The sequence below is a fragment of the Egretta garzetta genome, unplaced genomic scaffold, assembly GCF_000687185.1.
Source record: "Egretta garzetta isolate BGI_Z169 unplaced genomic scaffold, ASM68718v1 scaffold1644, whole genome shotgun sequence".
Classification (NCBI taxonomy): domain Eukaryota; kingdom Metazoa; phylum Chordata; class Aves; order Pelecaniformes; family Ardeidae; genus Egretta; species Egretta garzetta.
The window spans coordinates 50,592-66,217 of record NW_009259568.1 but is presented as its reverse complement, the minus strand read 5'-3'; the positions used below and the strand labels follow the sequence as shown (position 1 = coordinate 66,217).

The window sequence follows — 15,626 nt, the reverse complement described above, 5'->3', positions numbered from 1 at the left end:
TACTCACGCTAATTCTCCAAAATTTGTTTCCTGGAAATTTCATAATAGGCGATAGCTGTTGGCGTGGACTGGCTCCTCCACATTTAGTAGGGTAGTTGGCACTAATCTTCCTCTGCTGTCCTCATACTGTTCTGCGTTTGCCCGAATTTGCTGTCCAGCCTTTGAAGGGTACCTGCAGTCTCTTAGGTGGTTTCAGGCTCATCCAGAAGTCACAGAACCCTTCAGGAATCTCCCATTTCATCCGGGCGTCTGTTTCAGTGATACGGCACAAATCCGTTTTTTGATGTATACGGTGATGAACGCTCCTGTTTGCCAGATTGTATCTCGTTATTTAGTAAATAATTTAGATCTTTATGGTAGAAACAGCTGGTTTTACAGTGAATAATAACAGTGTCCTACTGTTTCTATCCTAACTGTTGTTACCTTTGTGTCCACCTTCCAATGATACCTGTCTTTGCCTGGTTTTCCACTCTTTGGAGCGCTAGTTGGTTTTGATGATAGATGGCTGATAGACCTTGTGGCAGATTCACTGACAGACCTTGCTCTGACCCACCAGGCATGCACAGTAAACTTAAACTGAACCAAAGAGTTGCAACTTCAAGGCCTGAACACACACAGCTTTCCCGTTGCACCTCAAGGGCTTACTTGGAGACAAATGCCACGCTCTGTTTTTAATTGATCCACGTTGGATCCCAAATTTTATAGGTGTAGGAACACCTGGGGGTGTGAGGTGAGATGCCGCTTTGTTAAAGATGGTCAAGATCAAAGACTACGCCTGCTTCTTCAGCTTTGAGATTGCTTCTGCACCACAGGGTAGTTATCTCAACTGCGTAACGTGTGCTTTATGAGAAGGCACCGCTGGTTCAGCGCTCCGCTTATCTTTTAGTTGGTCTGAAAGGAATTACTGTACGGAGACAGAGCACCATATTCAAAGCAACAGAACCCATTACTGTGGTCAGACGGGAGATTATTTGATTTGGACCCTTACCTTTTCTGCATATGTATTCTTCTAGCAGTTAACAGTGGTTTTGGCGTGGCTGAGACACGTGGGTAGATAAGCTAAGGCGGACATAAGACAGACAGATGACCTAACACTAATATTGCAGTGATGGACAGTGAAAGAAGGTGATGCTGTTGTTAAAGTATACAATCTTGAGTATTACGTCAGTAATGAAAATAATTGAATCCTAAAAATTGTATTCACGACAGCTTACACAATGAAAGAGGTGAATGCTAATTTAATTCCGTAAGTGCACTCATTAGCTTGTGGTAATTGTGGGGGTAGTATCTCTGTTGCTCATAGTATTAGCATCAAAATGTGAAACTCTTCTTCCAGCGCTCAGTGTTGTTAACGCATCCATTATAACAGAGACTTGGACCGATTCTCCGAAACACAATTCAGAACCACTTTGCTAACACTACTTCATACAATTAAAGGAAAATTGCAATGCAAGCCATAGAGCGTTAGCGCATCAATTGAGCGTTTAGCATCTCATAAGCTCTTCTTTCATCTGTGCTTTAAAATGTGTAAAGTATGTATTTTATGGAGGAAGCTCCCATTTTTTTTTTTTAAATTAATCCCCAGAGAATCAAAGCTGTAAAATGTTTTCATTTTCTTTTTTTCCCCCTTGTTAAAACCACAGAAACACCAACCTCTAAGGAATGAGCTAATGGTTGTACTACCCAGACTTTTACACTAAACAAAACCTAGAGGTATATGAATGGCAGTAGAATAGGAGACTGCATGTGTGAGAAAGACTGGCATCCGTGGTGCATGGTGTGCTTCTGACTGGCGCTTGTGGCTCCTTCCCATCATCCATTTTTCTGACTTGCACGGTGTGTTGGGTGTTGTGTCTTTTACAGCATGTGGAATTCCTTGTAGCTGTGTGGACAATGAACGGATGCAATGTTTGTTGCACAGAACGGTCAAGGGGACAGCTGAAAAAAATACCTGTAGTCGTTACTCACGTTATAAGGGCTTTTCTCTATTGCAGGTCCTTCAGTAGCATTTCTGCGAATCCCCACGTGATGATTCTATGTTAGTGGCTAGAAGTAGGCCTGATACCGTTCTGTCTCATCTACTCTTATTTTCACTTCCAGCAACCTGACATTCCCATCCCACATCAGGCATGATCCTAAGCCATAAACCAGTAAAAAAAAAAATAAAAAAATTGAAGTAGTTCTACACCTTTCCCAAGAATGTCCCCAATCTTTGTAACAAACCTGTCAAAATCTGCCTGTTGGTTCTATATGGAACTATAAAAAGTTCAGTATAAAAGAAATTCCATGAAATGTTTTTCTCCCTTTTAAGAAAAAGAAATAAATAAGATAATTTACCACGTGCTAGAAGAGGGGTCCCTGTAGATAGCTTTCTGCATCTGTAAGTTTTCCACATTGTATTGCTGTGCAAAGTAACACAGAAACCCAAAAATCCAGAAATAAACCTCTTCTACAGTGACTGTAGCTATCGTCATCTCACCAAAACCCAAAATTTGTCTTCAAACAATAAGGGCATGTTGGGTTTTTTACAGAAATAGGTGCTGGCTCCACTGATATATTATGAATTGTATCCACACAGTCCAGAACGAAATTTGATTTTTTTTTTTTAAAAAAATTCAAACCCATTTTTTGTTAGTAATTATAGCTTATCAAATAACTGGAAAATGATACAGATAACTGAAAAACCAAAAAACCCAACAGCCCCTCTAATCAGAATTGGCTTTATATTCTTGAGCCATAAATAATTTCCTTCAGTAAGATGTGTTTACTGGGAAAGTATTTAAAGAGGGCCAACGTCTACGATATAGATGCTTGCAGGTACAGGGTAGTGGTATTTACACTGGACTTGGTCTCTAATAGGTACAGACACATTTATCAGTGCCTGCTGGTATTTTTACCAACAGCAGCACTGCAAAATAAGACTTTCTGTGAAAGACTCCTAGATAGCACTTGTCAGTTTAATTAGTAAACGATCTTAGCACGATTTGGCGCTTCACATGGGAGAAAGGCTTTTTCTAATTGTACATCTTGAGAAAGAGCTATGTTTACTACCTGTGTAGTTTGACCAAAGGACTTTTGCTCTGTTCTGTAACTGATTTTTATTTTCCCCTGATTTTTCAGCTTCCTAGTTAGTTTTATGGTGGATGCTCGTGGGGGTGCCATGAGAGGTTGCAGACATAACGGATTACGAATCATTATTCCTCCACGGAAATGCACGGCTCCGACACGAGTGACTTGCCGCTTGGTGAAACGCCACCGACTGGCCACCATGCCTCCCATGGTGGAAGGCGAGGGTCTGGCCAGCCGCCTGATTGAAGTTGGACCTTCTGGTGCTCAGTTTCTTGGGTAAGGGGTGCCATATGGCCTCAAGGAAAGCGTTCAGGCTATTTTCATCTGTTTGCGAGTTGCACTGAAATGGTTCCTTTTTCAAGACTTGAGCCGAAAAAGATGTTTGTAACGTATGGTACCAGACCAGTCATGCAAAATACGAATCAGTTGATAGTTAACAGTTCACAAAGCTTTTACGCCTTTTTCTTTGAAGATGGGTATTTTAAGCACTCGCTCTAAGGTTAATGTGCTTCCTTGGATATAATTATTACTCAGTGTTGTGATATTATAGCGGGAAGAGCCCCCTTTGCAGCTGGAAAAGGCAGCTCATACTCTATTTCAATAAACCAAATCGAAGGCACGAATAGCACAGCACTGATCTAAAGCCCAAATGTAAAGCCTGCTACGTGTACAACACAAGTTACAGCTGCTTATTTGAGAGACTTGTGTTGTGTTATCAGTAATTTGGACTATCGGGGAAGCACAGTGCCTTTGATTTTTCTGGGGTTGAAATTGCTAAGTTAAGCAATAGGACAACCCTGGAATTTTTTGGCCATTTCTTTTGTCCTATGCTGCAAAACCCGTAGAAAGATCAGATTTGTGTCTGCTGCTGTGCTTGTTTTAGCAATCTTCAGCTGAAAGCAGCAGTTATCCACACTTTTTTTTTTTTTAATTTTATTTGTTTTACCAATTGTTCTCCCTATCGACTGTGGCATCCAAAAGTGGATGATTGAAGGAACCCCTTCTATTAGAACGAGTAGCTTCATTCAGAAATTGTAAAAAAAAAAAGTGACTCAGTAAACAGCAATAGTTTAAATCCATTTCCAAACAAATCAGTTGCTTTAAAATCTTATTATAACAGGCAGTCATCAAAGCCGCTGTCTTCGTTCGTGCTTTTTCTAAAAGACTGAGCTTAGCGAGAGGGGAAAAAAAAAAAGTTGACTGGTAGTTTTTAACTGCCCGCTGCTTTTATACAGAGTGTGAAAGGAGACACGGTTTGGCTACTTCACCGCTGCTCTGATCCTGGTAAAAAAGCAAGAGCAGTTTGGGAAAGGCTGCGAACGCGCTGCTAAGAGCAAGCCAACCGTTCCTTTCGACAGACGGGATACCTCTCGGTATCGCAAGTAACAGGCCAAGCCAACAAGCTGGCTCATCAATCAGACGCGTTGCACCGCTCGTTCTTTTCACATCATGGTCACTTTTAAAGAGAAGCAGAAAGAAATCTGAAGAGCAGAAGAAATATTGTGCTGTCACATTCAGTCTTTCCATTATCTTTGTCACATGCCGATTGACCTTAAGTATGTCTCCCATTTTCTTTTTAAAGGTTTCTCTATCTAATGAGAACGTCTCACCTGACAGACCAGGACGTAGCACAGTTTTATTCATTCTCTTTGTGCCCGCCCTTCAAGCGTTTTTCTAGGTGTTGTACTGGCAGTGAAATCCAAACATTACTGTACTGTTTGCGGAGATGCAGTCTAAGGTCCAAATCCTGTTCCCGTTGCGTTCGCTGCCAGAACTCCCATTGTCTTCCCATAAGCAAGAAAAGATCCTAAATTAAGGAAACTTAACTTTGCTGATTCTGATCACCAAATTGTCATCGCTAGGACGGAACCTTATTCAGTGTACAGCCTAATTCCACTCTGCAGACCAGACAGTGGCGCTGGCGTTCCGGCACAAAAAATACATAAAGTTTATTTATGTTCTTTCTTTCACTGCTGCTTTGGATGTACTCAGTAAACTTCATCTGCCTACGGCTCCTCCCCCACTTAATGAGGGAGAAAGCTTGGTCAGCCGAATCCTTCAGCTGGGGCCTCCTGGGACCAAATTCCTTGGGTAGGAGAGACTTGAAACAAATTGATGGATGCTGACCTCCCCATTCTTCTCCTCCTTCTGCAATATGATTTTTTTATGTCATTATGCCCATGATATTGTCCCTTTCTATCATTTGAAATTTTGTATACCTAACCCTTAGTGGACCATTTTCCAACCCTTGTGGTATGTGGTTTTGTTTTGGTGGTATGTTTGTATCTTTTTCTTAAAGTACTGTGGCCTTCATTTTTGTTTTGGCATGAAATCTTCCTAGTTATGTGCTTGGTGTCTGTAGCAAAGCAACCTGGATTGGGACCAAAAAAAAGGAATCTACTGTAAATTTTGAGATGTTGTTTGTATCAAGGACTGATTAAGCAATAAGGTACATGTTGGATACCACCAGTATAATAGAACACGTGACATTGACTATGTACATGATAACCTGTGTGAGTCCTCTAATTAGAGAAGTGTATACACAAATCTATTTGTATTTTCTCTCTTATTTCTAAGAGTATGTATGTTTATGTATATATAATTACAGCTATATTATATGTACACATGTGTTGTATATGTGTGTGTGTATATATACGGATGCATACACTGACACAGATCTTGACATCTGTTTGTAAGGCAAGAAGGCAAATTCTTATCTCCTATACTGAAATAGAAACCCAGACGATCTCCTCAGACCTCCTTTCTCTCTCCCAGAGTGCACATCAGAAATAAATTCATTGGAATGTATAGAATTACAATGAAGTAAAATTGGCACGGGACACCGATTGCAATGAAATTATTCTGATTTGCACTAGTATAAGTGAGATCAGAATTTGTCCCACTATTCATATACGTTACAGTAGATTCTCTTTGAAATTAAGTTGCACAGGTTAACCCAGACAGTAGTGACAACAAAAATGAGCATGAGTTTTGCAAAACAACTACCAAATTTCTAGCTAAGCACTATCAGCTCACCCAATATCTTTCACACTGTGGAAAGAGGTGAATGCACTTTTTAGTCTGTCCTTCGGCATTTACTGGGCCCCTGTAAAACTCTTAATATGTGTTAGTGACCTACTAGTTTAGGATTATGCCAAAGTATTCCAGCAAAATAGGTAGAATTCCAGGTCACTTTGTAGCAGACGGAATAGAGTTGCTGTTAATCCTGTTTCTTCCTCTCTCCCGTGTGCATTTAATGCGCTCTGTTGCTGTGCCAGGCCTGTGATTGTGGAGATTCCCCATTTTGCTGCTCTGCGTGGGAAAGAGAGGGAGCTGGTGATCCTGCGCAGTGAAAACGGGGACAGCTGGAAGGAGCATTTCTGTGAATACACTGAGGATGAACTGAATGAAATCTTGAATGGGATGGATGAAGGTATCCAGTGTGACCTTTTTTGGGTTTTTTCCCTGCTCCTGTACCGGGGGGTAATAGCTTACTTACATTTCTTCTGTTTAGCACCTCACTTTGGTCCGCCCTGGAATTTCTGACACTACGTTCTCCAAACACTTCATTTCAGTCACACTGGAGCATAATCACGTTCTCAGTACAGGGGCCAGCAGAAGCCCAAGTGTACTTGTGCTTTCTTCCCTTGCACGGGCTGCTGAAGTAGTGGGACAAAGCAAAATCTACCGTCACGAAGTTGAGAATAGACACTAGACTTCTGTTTTCTGCTGCTCTTTTTCATAGCGGTAAACGAAAAGCTTCCATAGCAAACATCTTTCCAAAACAAGGCAATTATCATACTCATCCTTTCCAAGCAGCTCCATGCGTGGGAGGAAATGTCAGTCATGGGTGCTCTTGCTTTCTGAGAGAACAGAATGGCCTTGGGCTGTCTAGGATGTGCGAAATTTGTTATTAATTTTGATGGCTTTTTAAAACAAAAAAATCAGAAAACAAAAAACCAGAAGTAAATGAGCCAACTCACATACTTAAAGCTGAATTCGTACTTTGACGCTTTTTCGACTGGGAGTTGAGTTTCCTTGACATTACTCCAGGCCATAGCGTAAGCGCGTGAAGTAGAAAGGGGCTTGGAGCAATCCCATTGCTTGTTTTCCTGTGCCGATTTTGGGGATGCTGTCAACATGTTCTGAGTTTGCTGACCTCAACTCCCTTCAGTTAGTTGTTCTGTCTGTCTGTTCCTTGCTTGATTTCTCTGTTTTAGCAGAACTTAAAGTACTGGGGTATGTTTCCTTTTCCCCTTTGATTTCTGGACAAAATACTTTTCTAAGTTGCAGTTAAACTGTGAAAAGCTTGAAAACCCATTTTGAAATCCGTGGTATTGTTTCTATGAAATTCTTGTCTTCTGACCATCTTCTCTTTTGCCCTCAGTACTTGACACTCCGGAGGAGCTTGAGAAGAAACGCATCTGCCGCATCATCACCCGAGATTTCCCGCAGTACTTTGCGGTGGTATCCCGGATCAAACAGGACAGCAACCTGATCGGCCCCGAGGGAGGTGTGCTGAGCAGTACCGTCGTACCACAAGTGCAGGCAGTCTTCCCCGAAGGGGCTCTAACCAAACGAATTCGCGTTGGCCTCCAGGTAAACGTGTAAAATCACTTTCTTGGAATGGAGAACCAGCATATTCAGCTTACCATGTTGCATGTTGTTTTCTAGAATGCTTCTAGTGTAAATAATTAAAAAAAAAATAAAAATCTATGCAATAGTCCAAGCCAGTTGTAAAGCTTTGGGTATTCCTGTCCGTTAACTGTCTATACGATCTTGGGAAAAGACCTAATTCTGGTGGTGATGATGATATTAATGTAGGTCATAGAACAATTTCTTAAATACTTCTTATGAAAGGCGTCAGAGAAGTACAAAATAAAGGGTAACAAGGGAATAATTTGCTACTGGTTAAGTGAATTAAATTAATGCTGTAAAGGGTCTGACAAGCACCAAGAAGGGCGATAGGAAGAGGAGGAAGGTGTGGGAAAGTTGAAAAAGGGAGGTCTCCCCTTCTCACTGGCAGTCAGTTCTTCTGTCTGCTGATTTTCATGGGAAATTGTGCTGTTTACTGTAAAAACTTAAGGGTTTCGTGGCAATATACAGACCCAGTCCTTTACATACTCATTAAACTGTTTTGAAGTAACTATTCTGTTACTGTCTTTTGCATTGGAAAGGCTCAACCTATGCATACTGAACTTATAAAGAAGATTTTAGGCAACAAGGCTACCTTCAGTCCTATAGTCACACTGGAGCCCAGGAGAAGGAAGTTCCATAAACCCATCACGATGACGATTCCCATCCCCAAGGCCTCCAGTGATGGGATCATGAACGGTTATGGAGGCGACACACCCACTTTAAGGTTACTATGCAGCATAACAGGTAGGATGCAAATACTAGAACTTCTTATGTCCTTCAGAACCAACATACCTCTGCCTAGCAGAGTAAGCGTAGTACAGACATAGCGTTGCGGTATGCTCCAAAGGAAAATACTGGAGCTAAACACTTCATACTTGCTATGACTCCAGAGTGATTAGGGTCTCATTCGGTCACAGTTAAGAGGCAGAAATCAGCTGCATGCGTTTATTCTGTTTGGAAGTTAGCATCTTCCTTAATTTTCAAACTGATTTCAAATACTAACCCAACGTAAGATGCATTACGCCCTGAGATGTGCCAGTGAGTCATTCCGGAGAACGGGTACTTTTACAATTTCTTGATACAAAGATGTTAGGTAGCTGCTGAAATACCAGAAACAACATCTGGTCAACAAAGAAGTGTTTGCATTTCCAAGAGAGTGAAACAGTGTTTATTTACATAGAGAATAATGGTCTGTTTATAGTGGAGGAAGTGTCTTGGAGGGACAGCGAATCTGCAAGGATCCTCTAGAAAACTTCAAAAGGGAAACTGGTTCCAAGAATGCTTCACCAAAAAGAGAAAGGAGGAATTTCCTGAAAACTGGTATTCCTTCACAGACACAGCTTGGTTTAAAGTTTGCATAAAGACTGTGCTGTGTGATCAAATGCTACTCTAACGAGTTCGCTCTATACGGGAGGAGGGACAGGCGCATGTTCTGACTTAGCCCTGGTTATGCGTAGTTTTTCCTTTAGTTCTTCATATGTGTTTTGTAGATGTTCCTAACTGCTATTAGAAATAAACACTTCTATTTCTGTTCTGTGTAAGCTCAGTGTGATTTTAAGGTAACCGGAAACCAGCTGGACATTCCTCACCAAGAGGTGAGGCAGGGATGTAGCTTGAAGAACTTGCAAACGCAGCTGCAGGGTGACAGATTGTGCCCACGATTCCAGGTGCATAGCCTGGATAGGAAGCTGGCAACGTCCCTGACAAAGGGCTGAAACACTTAACGGGCTGATAGGAATCCAGAAGGCTGGTTGTTGTACGGCATGAGCTGGAGGAGCACATTTCAGCTGTCAGACACAGATTGTTTCATAGGTTTTCATAGCGACATGCAAAAGAAATCTTAGTTATGGACATACTGGACCTGAGTCTTCGAATTATTTGTAAAATAAGTAGATGATAGAAATCATAAATTGTAGTTGTCGCTATTAGTATCATTATTATTGTTTCCCAAGTGTAGCAAAATGGGTTTAACTGCACTATCTCTGGGCCAGTTTTGCTCTGCATATGTGAATAGTCTAGAAGGAGCAAAAGTAGTTGCTAATAAATTCTCTCTCTCCCCCCAGAATTCTAGCCTCTGTTAACATTTCTGGAGCTGTGCTACAGGACTCATCATTTGAAAATCATTTGGGCACTTGGCTTTCTCAGGGGAAACCCGTAAAATCCTACCAGGATTAGTGGAATAATGTGAACCTGAGGAGAAAGCATGTCTCGGATTATTACTGGTTTCATAGGGATTAAAAATTCAGAATGTAAAATACTTCTTAGAAGCAAGAAAGTTGCAGACTTGGTTGCTTTTAATTATTTTTTTTTTTAATCTCTCTCATTTCAGGAGGAACCACCCCTGCCCAGTGGGAAGACATCACTGGAACAACGCCCCTGACGTTTGTTAACGAATGTGTTTCCTTCACAACAAACGTGTCTGCCAGGTACCTATACAACACATCACGAGTTTTGCAGTGTCGCTTCCAAGGGCGTGTCTTTTGTTCAAGAAATAGTTCCTTTAAACTATTTAGGTTCAGAGCGTAGAAGGAACATACATAGTCTGTGCTTGTGAACCAGTTGGTGAGGTATTTTGGAAGCCCTGAGCCTCCTAGCCCAGACAGATGATGTACGAGAGCCGTAAGCTCTACGTTCCTTACCAGCTGTGGAAGGAAATTTATATTCTTGTCATTTTTATCTCAGCCATCAGTCCTTTGCAGTCAGCACCTGCTATGGTCCCCGAAATGAGTGAACGACATCCTCATTTTTCTGAAATAGTAATCTGGAGGGACAGTTCAGTTTTCAGGTAGTTAGAAAAAACCTGGTTTCATTTTGAATACCCCTTCTTTCCCAGCTGCAGAAATATGCAAATTTCCATGGAAACAGAAATCCCTTATTTGGGTAGCTCATTATACATCTTAGAAAAGATCTTACTTCCAGAATATCCAACAAATGAGAAATCAAGCAGAAAAGCCTGTAGGTGTACCAAGCTGTGATCTGGAAGAATCTCTTCCAACCATCTGTTCTTGTGATGCGATTCGACTGCGGCCTTTCTGAAAACAGAATTGCATATTTAAAAAAAAAATATATATATCTCTAGATTTGTATGTATATGTATATATTTTAGTTTGTATACTGTCCATGATTTATATAACAGAAATGGTAGAAAAATCTCCTCCTTTGTAACAGGAGATGCAATCCATGACCTGGAAAGTATTAAATTTAGGGTGTGTAGTCTAGCAAACAGTTACAAAAATCTTGGATAGCTTGCCCATGAAAATCAATGAATTTCCTTCAGTGCAAGCATTCAGCGTCCAGAGCAGTTATTACTATTAGATTAGGTTTGCTATTGAATGAAATCATGTATTCAATGTTAAAATGAGTTCAGCTCTTGCAGTCCAATCCACAATATAACTCGAACATTAGGCAAACTAAAGTATTTTTCTATGCTTTCTCACTTCAGAACTGGTTTTCTTCCCATGAAGTTGGGTGCTTTGCTTACATACCTTTCTTTTCAGTCCAACTAAACATTTTCCTTTAACAGCAGTGACCACAAGAGGGAGATCTTGCAGTGTGGTTTAGCTCTCATCTGCCACCTACAGTGTTCTGCTTAAAGGGATAAATTAAAGATCAAGTTAAGAACCAAATGTGGAGACCAGATGCAAAGTTTGACAGGTCAAAGTCCCTCAAATTGCCTAGTCCCCAGCAGGGCTACACATGAAATACACCCAGAACAAGGGTGATGGTTGTGGAACTACAGTCCGTATTAGTAGTGGATGTTTGCTAATCCCGATGATGACGTTCAAATGGATTACTTTTGCTGATGTTCTCTCATGTAGGCAGGGTCCCATGCAGAGGTTTTAATGGGTTCTACATCCTCTTTTTAACCTAAATGAATTTTCAACAGACTACGTTAACCCAAACATGATTTTAAATGCTGTTAAAGTTAGAAAATGGGATTTTTTCATGTATTTACAGTCAGAAAATTAATTACCTTCTCTGCTGAAGGAGAAGCTCACTTGAATTTCTTCACTTGTAGCCTGGTCTAAAAGTGCATCTACCATTGTGCCCTGCTGGGAATCAGCTGATTCCTGGCTGTTTGCTCTTCCCAGTAACTTGTTTACATCTACTTAAGTCATTAATGATGGAGGACAATTTTCCCATTCATAAGGCTAATTCTAATGAGTTTGGGTAAGAGATACATTTGTCTAAAAGACATGTGAATTAAACTGCAGAGTTTGAGGCATAGCTTTTTTCCATTTCCCGAGCTGCAGCTTTTTAAAAAATTTAGTGTCTGTTTGAGCTTTTTAGCCTCTGGTGTATGACAGCAAATCGTTTGAGCATATGGTGATTTCTCAGAGGATATAGCCTCTCCGGTTCGAGTCCAGCATAGCATAATTCTCCCACGCATGGAAAGGAAAGTATAAGCATGCAGAGCATTTATGTACCAAACATGCTTTCTCTCTTTCAAATGTCATCCGCCTGTTTTTGAACCATTGTATTTGGTAAATTGTTCTAAAGATAAGCACGGCATGAAATTCGCTATTATTCAACTGCAGATGAGTAAGACCAGAGAAATCACACTTGAAAGGTGTGCTTGGTGGGTTCTAATGCCACGTAATCTACAGTAAGTAATAAGCCCCCCGTAGATTATATCAGCTTTTGAGGTGTCTTTGACCTCTCATGACTTCTGTCTCCATCCTACGGGTGTCAAACTCGAGCATGCCTTCCACCCACTCAGTGATTTTTATTTTAAAGAAATGTCATCAGCTCCACAGAGAAACTAAATGAAGTGCTATCTGAGAAAGAAGGCAAAGCGTGTTACTCCTTGTGAAAAGCTTGGTGTGTTTCTGCGGTTACATTTTGGGAGTAGAAGTAAAATTATTGTAAATGAAGGTTGTTATTTTTGCAAAATAACAATTCGGTTGTCTTGACAAAGGTGTAAGGAAATTCTGTACATTTTTATTCCTGGGCAATGTTGTCCTGGCCTGAGTGGCCCAACGAAAGGGTAAAGAACCTGTAGTTTTCCTTAAAGAGGAGGGGCATTCTGGAAGCTGAAGTTCTAGACCTGAGTTGCAACATCCATGTCTTGAGTAACCTTAGTATGTTTGGTAAGTTTTGAGGTGGTTTCTACCAATTCACATGCACTAGCAATGCTTCGTAAGAGGCAGATGTTCATTTATAATAACTACGGTAGCGAAATCAGACAACTTATGACCTTACCCTGTAATCTTAAAGTCTTTCTCTGTCACGGTGGTACCTGAATGAGGTAGCAGCGCCAGCTCCTGGCTTCGCACCGTGCAGAGGAAGAAATTTATTCCAGTAGTATTTGCCTGTTGCTTTGAACGTGTTTGTGTTTGACTCGTGGTACGTGTGTCACAGACTGGGAACCACTGGTGTAGCAGAGTCGGCGTATAAGTTAAAAAGATGCTGTCAGTAAAGCGGCTGTTAGAAACCACGCCGAAAAGTGAGTCAGTGGTGATCGCAGCCTCTGTGAGGCAAGGGTAGTAGGAGCCAGATGTGGACACATCTGCTTTCAAAATATAATGTGGCTCAGACACAGAAATACATATAATCCTGGTCTCCAACAGACATAACAAAACTTAGCACAAAATCAAGGTTTGAAGTCCCTGACTAAATTCACATATGAACAATTTCTGATTTTGCACGCAGTGTTGCACAGTGGACAGCATCGTTTACATCCACCTAAAGACGCTCATTTTGTGATACTGCATGTAAGGCAGGCACTGCTAACCTTTAAGCTGGATGGTAGAAGAAAAACAAGTGTTTGGGGCAAAGCAGTTTTTATATTTCACCTGTTAGCGATGGAGGGCCAAGGACAGCCTAAAGGATTAGCAACACAGGCCAAAAGCCCTTTCCATCTCCTGTTCCTCATCAATAAAATTGAGGAAAGTTTCACGGCATCCCTGTCTCGGCAGAAGTTTGTATGCAGTTCACTAACTGCACCCGTGGTGTCCAGCCATGTCCAGCACTTAAAAACCTGGAATTGGTACAATGCCTAGGGAGATTTCAAAGCACTAAAAAAGATTAAGTTGCCCGCTCCGTAGCTTAACCATTTAGTTATAGCCTGGAAGAGAAATGACAGGCTCGGCGTGTGGCTGGATACAAGCGGTTTTAGTACGATTTTTATGGGATGTTACTCTGTTCTGCATCATCAGATGTTTAGCAGCAACCAGCTGTCAAAAAGAACCTGTATTTCTACAGAAACCTGTCTTTCTACATCTCTAGATGAAAGGCACATATTGCAGAGTCACGGTTAGGCAGAAATTTGAACTGTACGCTTCCTGTACACCCCCCTCTCCTTGTATTCTGCATAGAAAGCAAATAAAGACCTGTGATAAACAGGAACAAATTCAGAGACCTTTTGGGCAGCTCTTGAAGGGCGGTGGTAAGATCAGTCACCATTTCAGACATCATCAGAAACTTTGAAAGTGAGGGAAAACAGACACCACTGAGGTTGTTCTAGAAGGGATTTCTTTCTTGGTAAAAAGCAGGAAACGTTTGATCACATATTCTCACTATAAGGGATCAATTTGGATGAAAACAAAGTTGAGGCCGTGGCCAACTTCTGAATAGAAGAAAAAACATTTATTGGATCATGTGATGAATTTTCAGAAATTCTTGATTTTGGTAAGCCATTCATAATTGTGTAAATACTATCAACATACTATAAATGCAATATATATATTTCATAAACACAAAAATATGGAAAGGTTCATCTATTTAAATCTTCAGAGAAGGTGTATGAGACTGTCTGCTATGGGACAAGTGAACTTCTTAAAGCCTTTAAAAGCCAGGCATGTACCTGGAAGCAAATAAGCTTCCAGCTGAATGAGATCTTATCAGAACGCTGGCCTGGAATTTGTGCAGGAGGAGACTCTGTGAAGGGTTTGCGCCTGGTATTTAGGAGAGTAAGTTCTGGTCCAAATGCTTTCCCTGCTGATTTTGCTTCATTCTCCTAAATGCAGATGGGGGGTACACCGAGCATTCTTAGGCTATTCTTCCCAAATGGTAACCAATTTTTTTGCTTTATTCTGACTTGTCATATACAGTTGGTGTGAGTACCAGCTAATGCTGCCAAGGTGGGAAAACACCTCATTTTCTTGCTTAAATCTTTCTGTGCTGATGACACAACTCTTCATTTTCTTTTACAGATTTTGGTTGATAGACTGTCGACAGACACAAGAATCTGTTACTTTTGCTTCCCAAGTGTACAGAGAGATTATCTGTGTCCCCTACATGGCCAAATTTGTGGTGTTTGCCAAATCACATGATCCCATTGAAGCACGGTTGAGATGTTTTTGCATGACAGATGACAAGGTGGACAAAACTCTGGAACAACAAGAAAATTTTGCTGAAGTTGCCAGAAGCAGGGATGTAGAGGTACTGTACAAGAATCTTGAATGGTTTTCTCCATTTTCTAATGTGTTTTTAAGCTAATATTCCCTGCCTCTTATCTGCCACAAGTGCTGAAAAATAATGGTGCCATCGAATATTGTCATGATGCAGTGTGATGTGTCATGCTAAGATGGAACCTTTGGCTTTTGTCAGATGTAAGGGGAAAGTAGCTGCTGGGTAGGAGCGATGAAATCCCATTCCTAATGGGTAATGGCCGATCTCTTAGTCCCCAGGGCTGGTGGGAAGGTTAGCTGTAGTCAGTTGACTGCATTTGGGTCTTCCTGGGCCAGGCTGCCAAGGTGGAAGGTAACTGTGTGCTTCACCCACAAGGAATTCCAGTCAGCTCGTTAACAGAATTTAAAGGAATTCCCTGTCTGCCTTTGGTAATACCGTTTTTTGCTTTCTCCATAGAGTTATTGGCATTCAAATGGGACATCCAATGTGTTCTCAGGGCAGTCCTCAGCAATTAAAAAAATAGGTAGCAGGAACCTTAAGCTGGATTCAAGTAGATAGTAAATGTG

At 41.1% G+C, this 15,626-nt stretch overlaps 1 protein-coding gene across 1 annotated transcript in view; it reads left to right on the top strand.

The window, feature by feature from the left end:
• Positions 1-15,626, top strand: part of LOC104125256 (ankyrin-2) — a 69,135-nt gene that overhangs the window by 14,790 nt on the left and 38,719 nt on the right. The window contains exons 7-13 of the mRNA XM_035893240.1: positions 3,121-3,345; positions 5,062-5,160; positions 6,348-6,502; positions 7,457-7,668; positions 8,247-8,451; positions 10,037-10,133; positions 14,862-15,090. Of these exons, the coding sequence (XP_035749133.1) occupies positions 3,121-3,345; positions 5,062-5,160; positions 6,348-6,502; positions 7,457-7,668; positions 8,247-8,451; positions 10,037-10,133; positions 14,862-15,090 (1,222 nt within the window). The remainder of the gene's footprint in view (positions 1-3,120; positions 3,346-5,061; positions 5,161-6,347; positions 6,503-7,456; positions 7,669-8,246; positions 8,452-10,036; positions 10,134-14,861; positions 15,091-15,626) is intronic.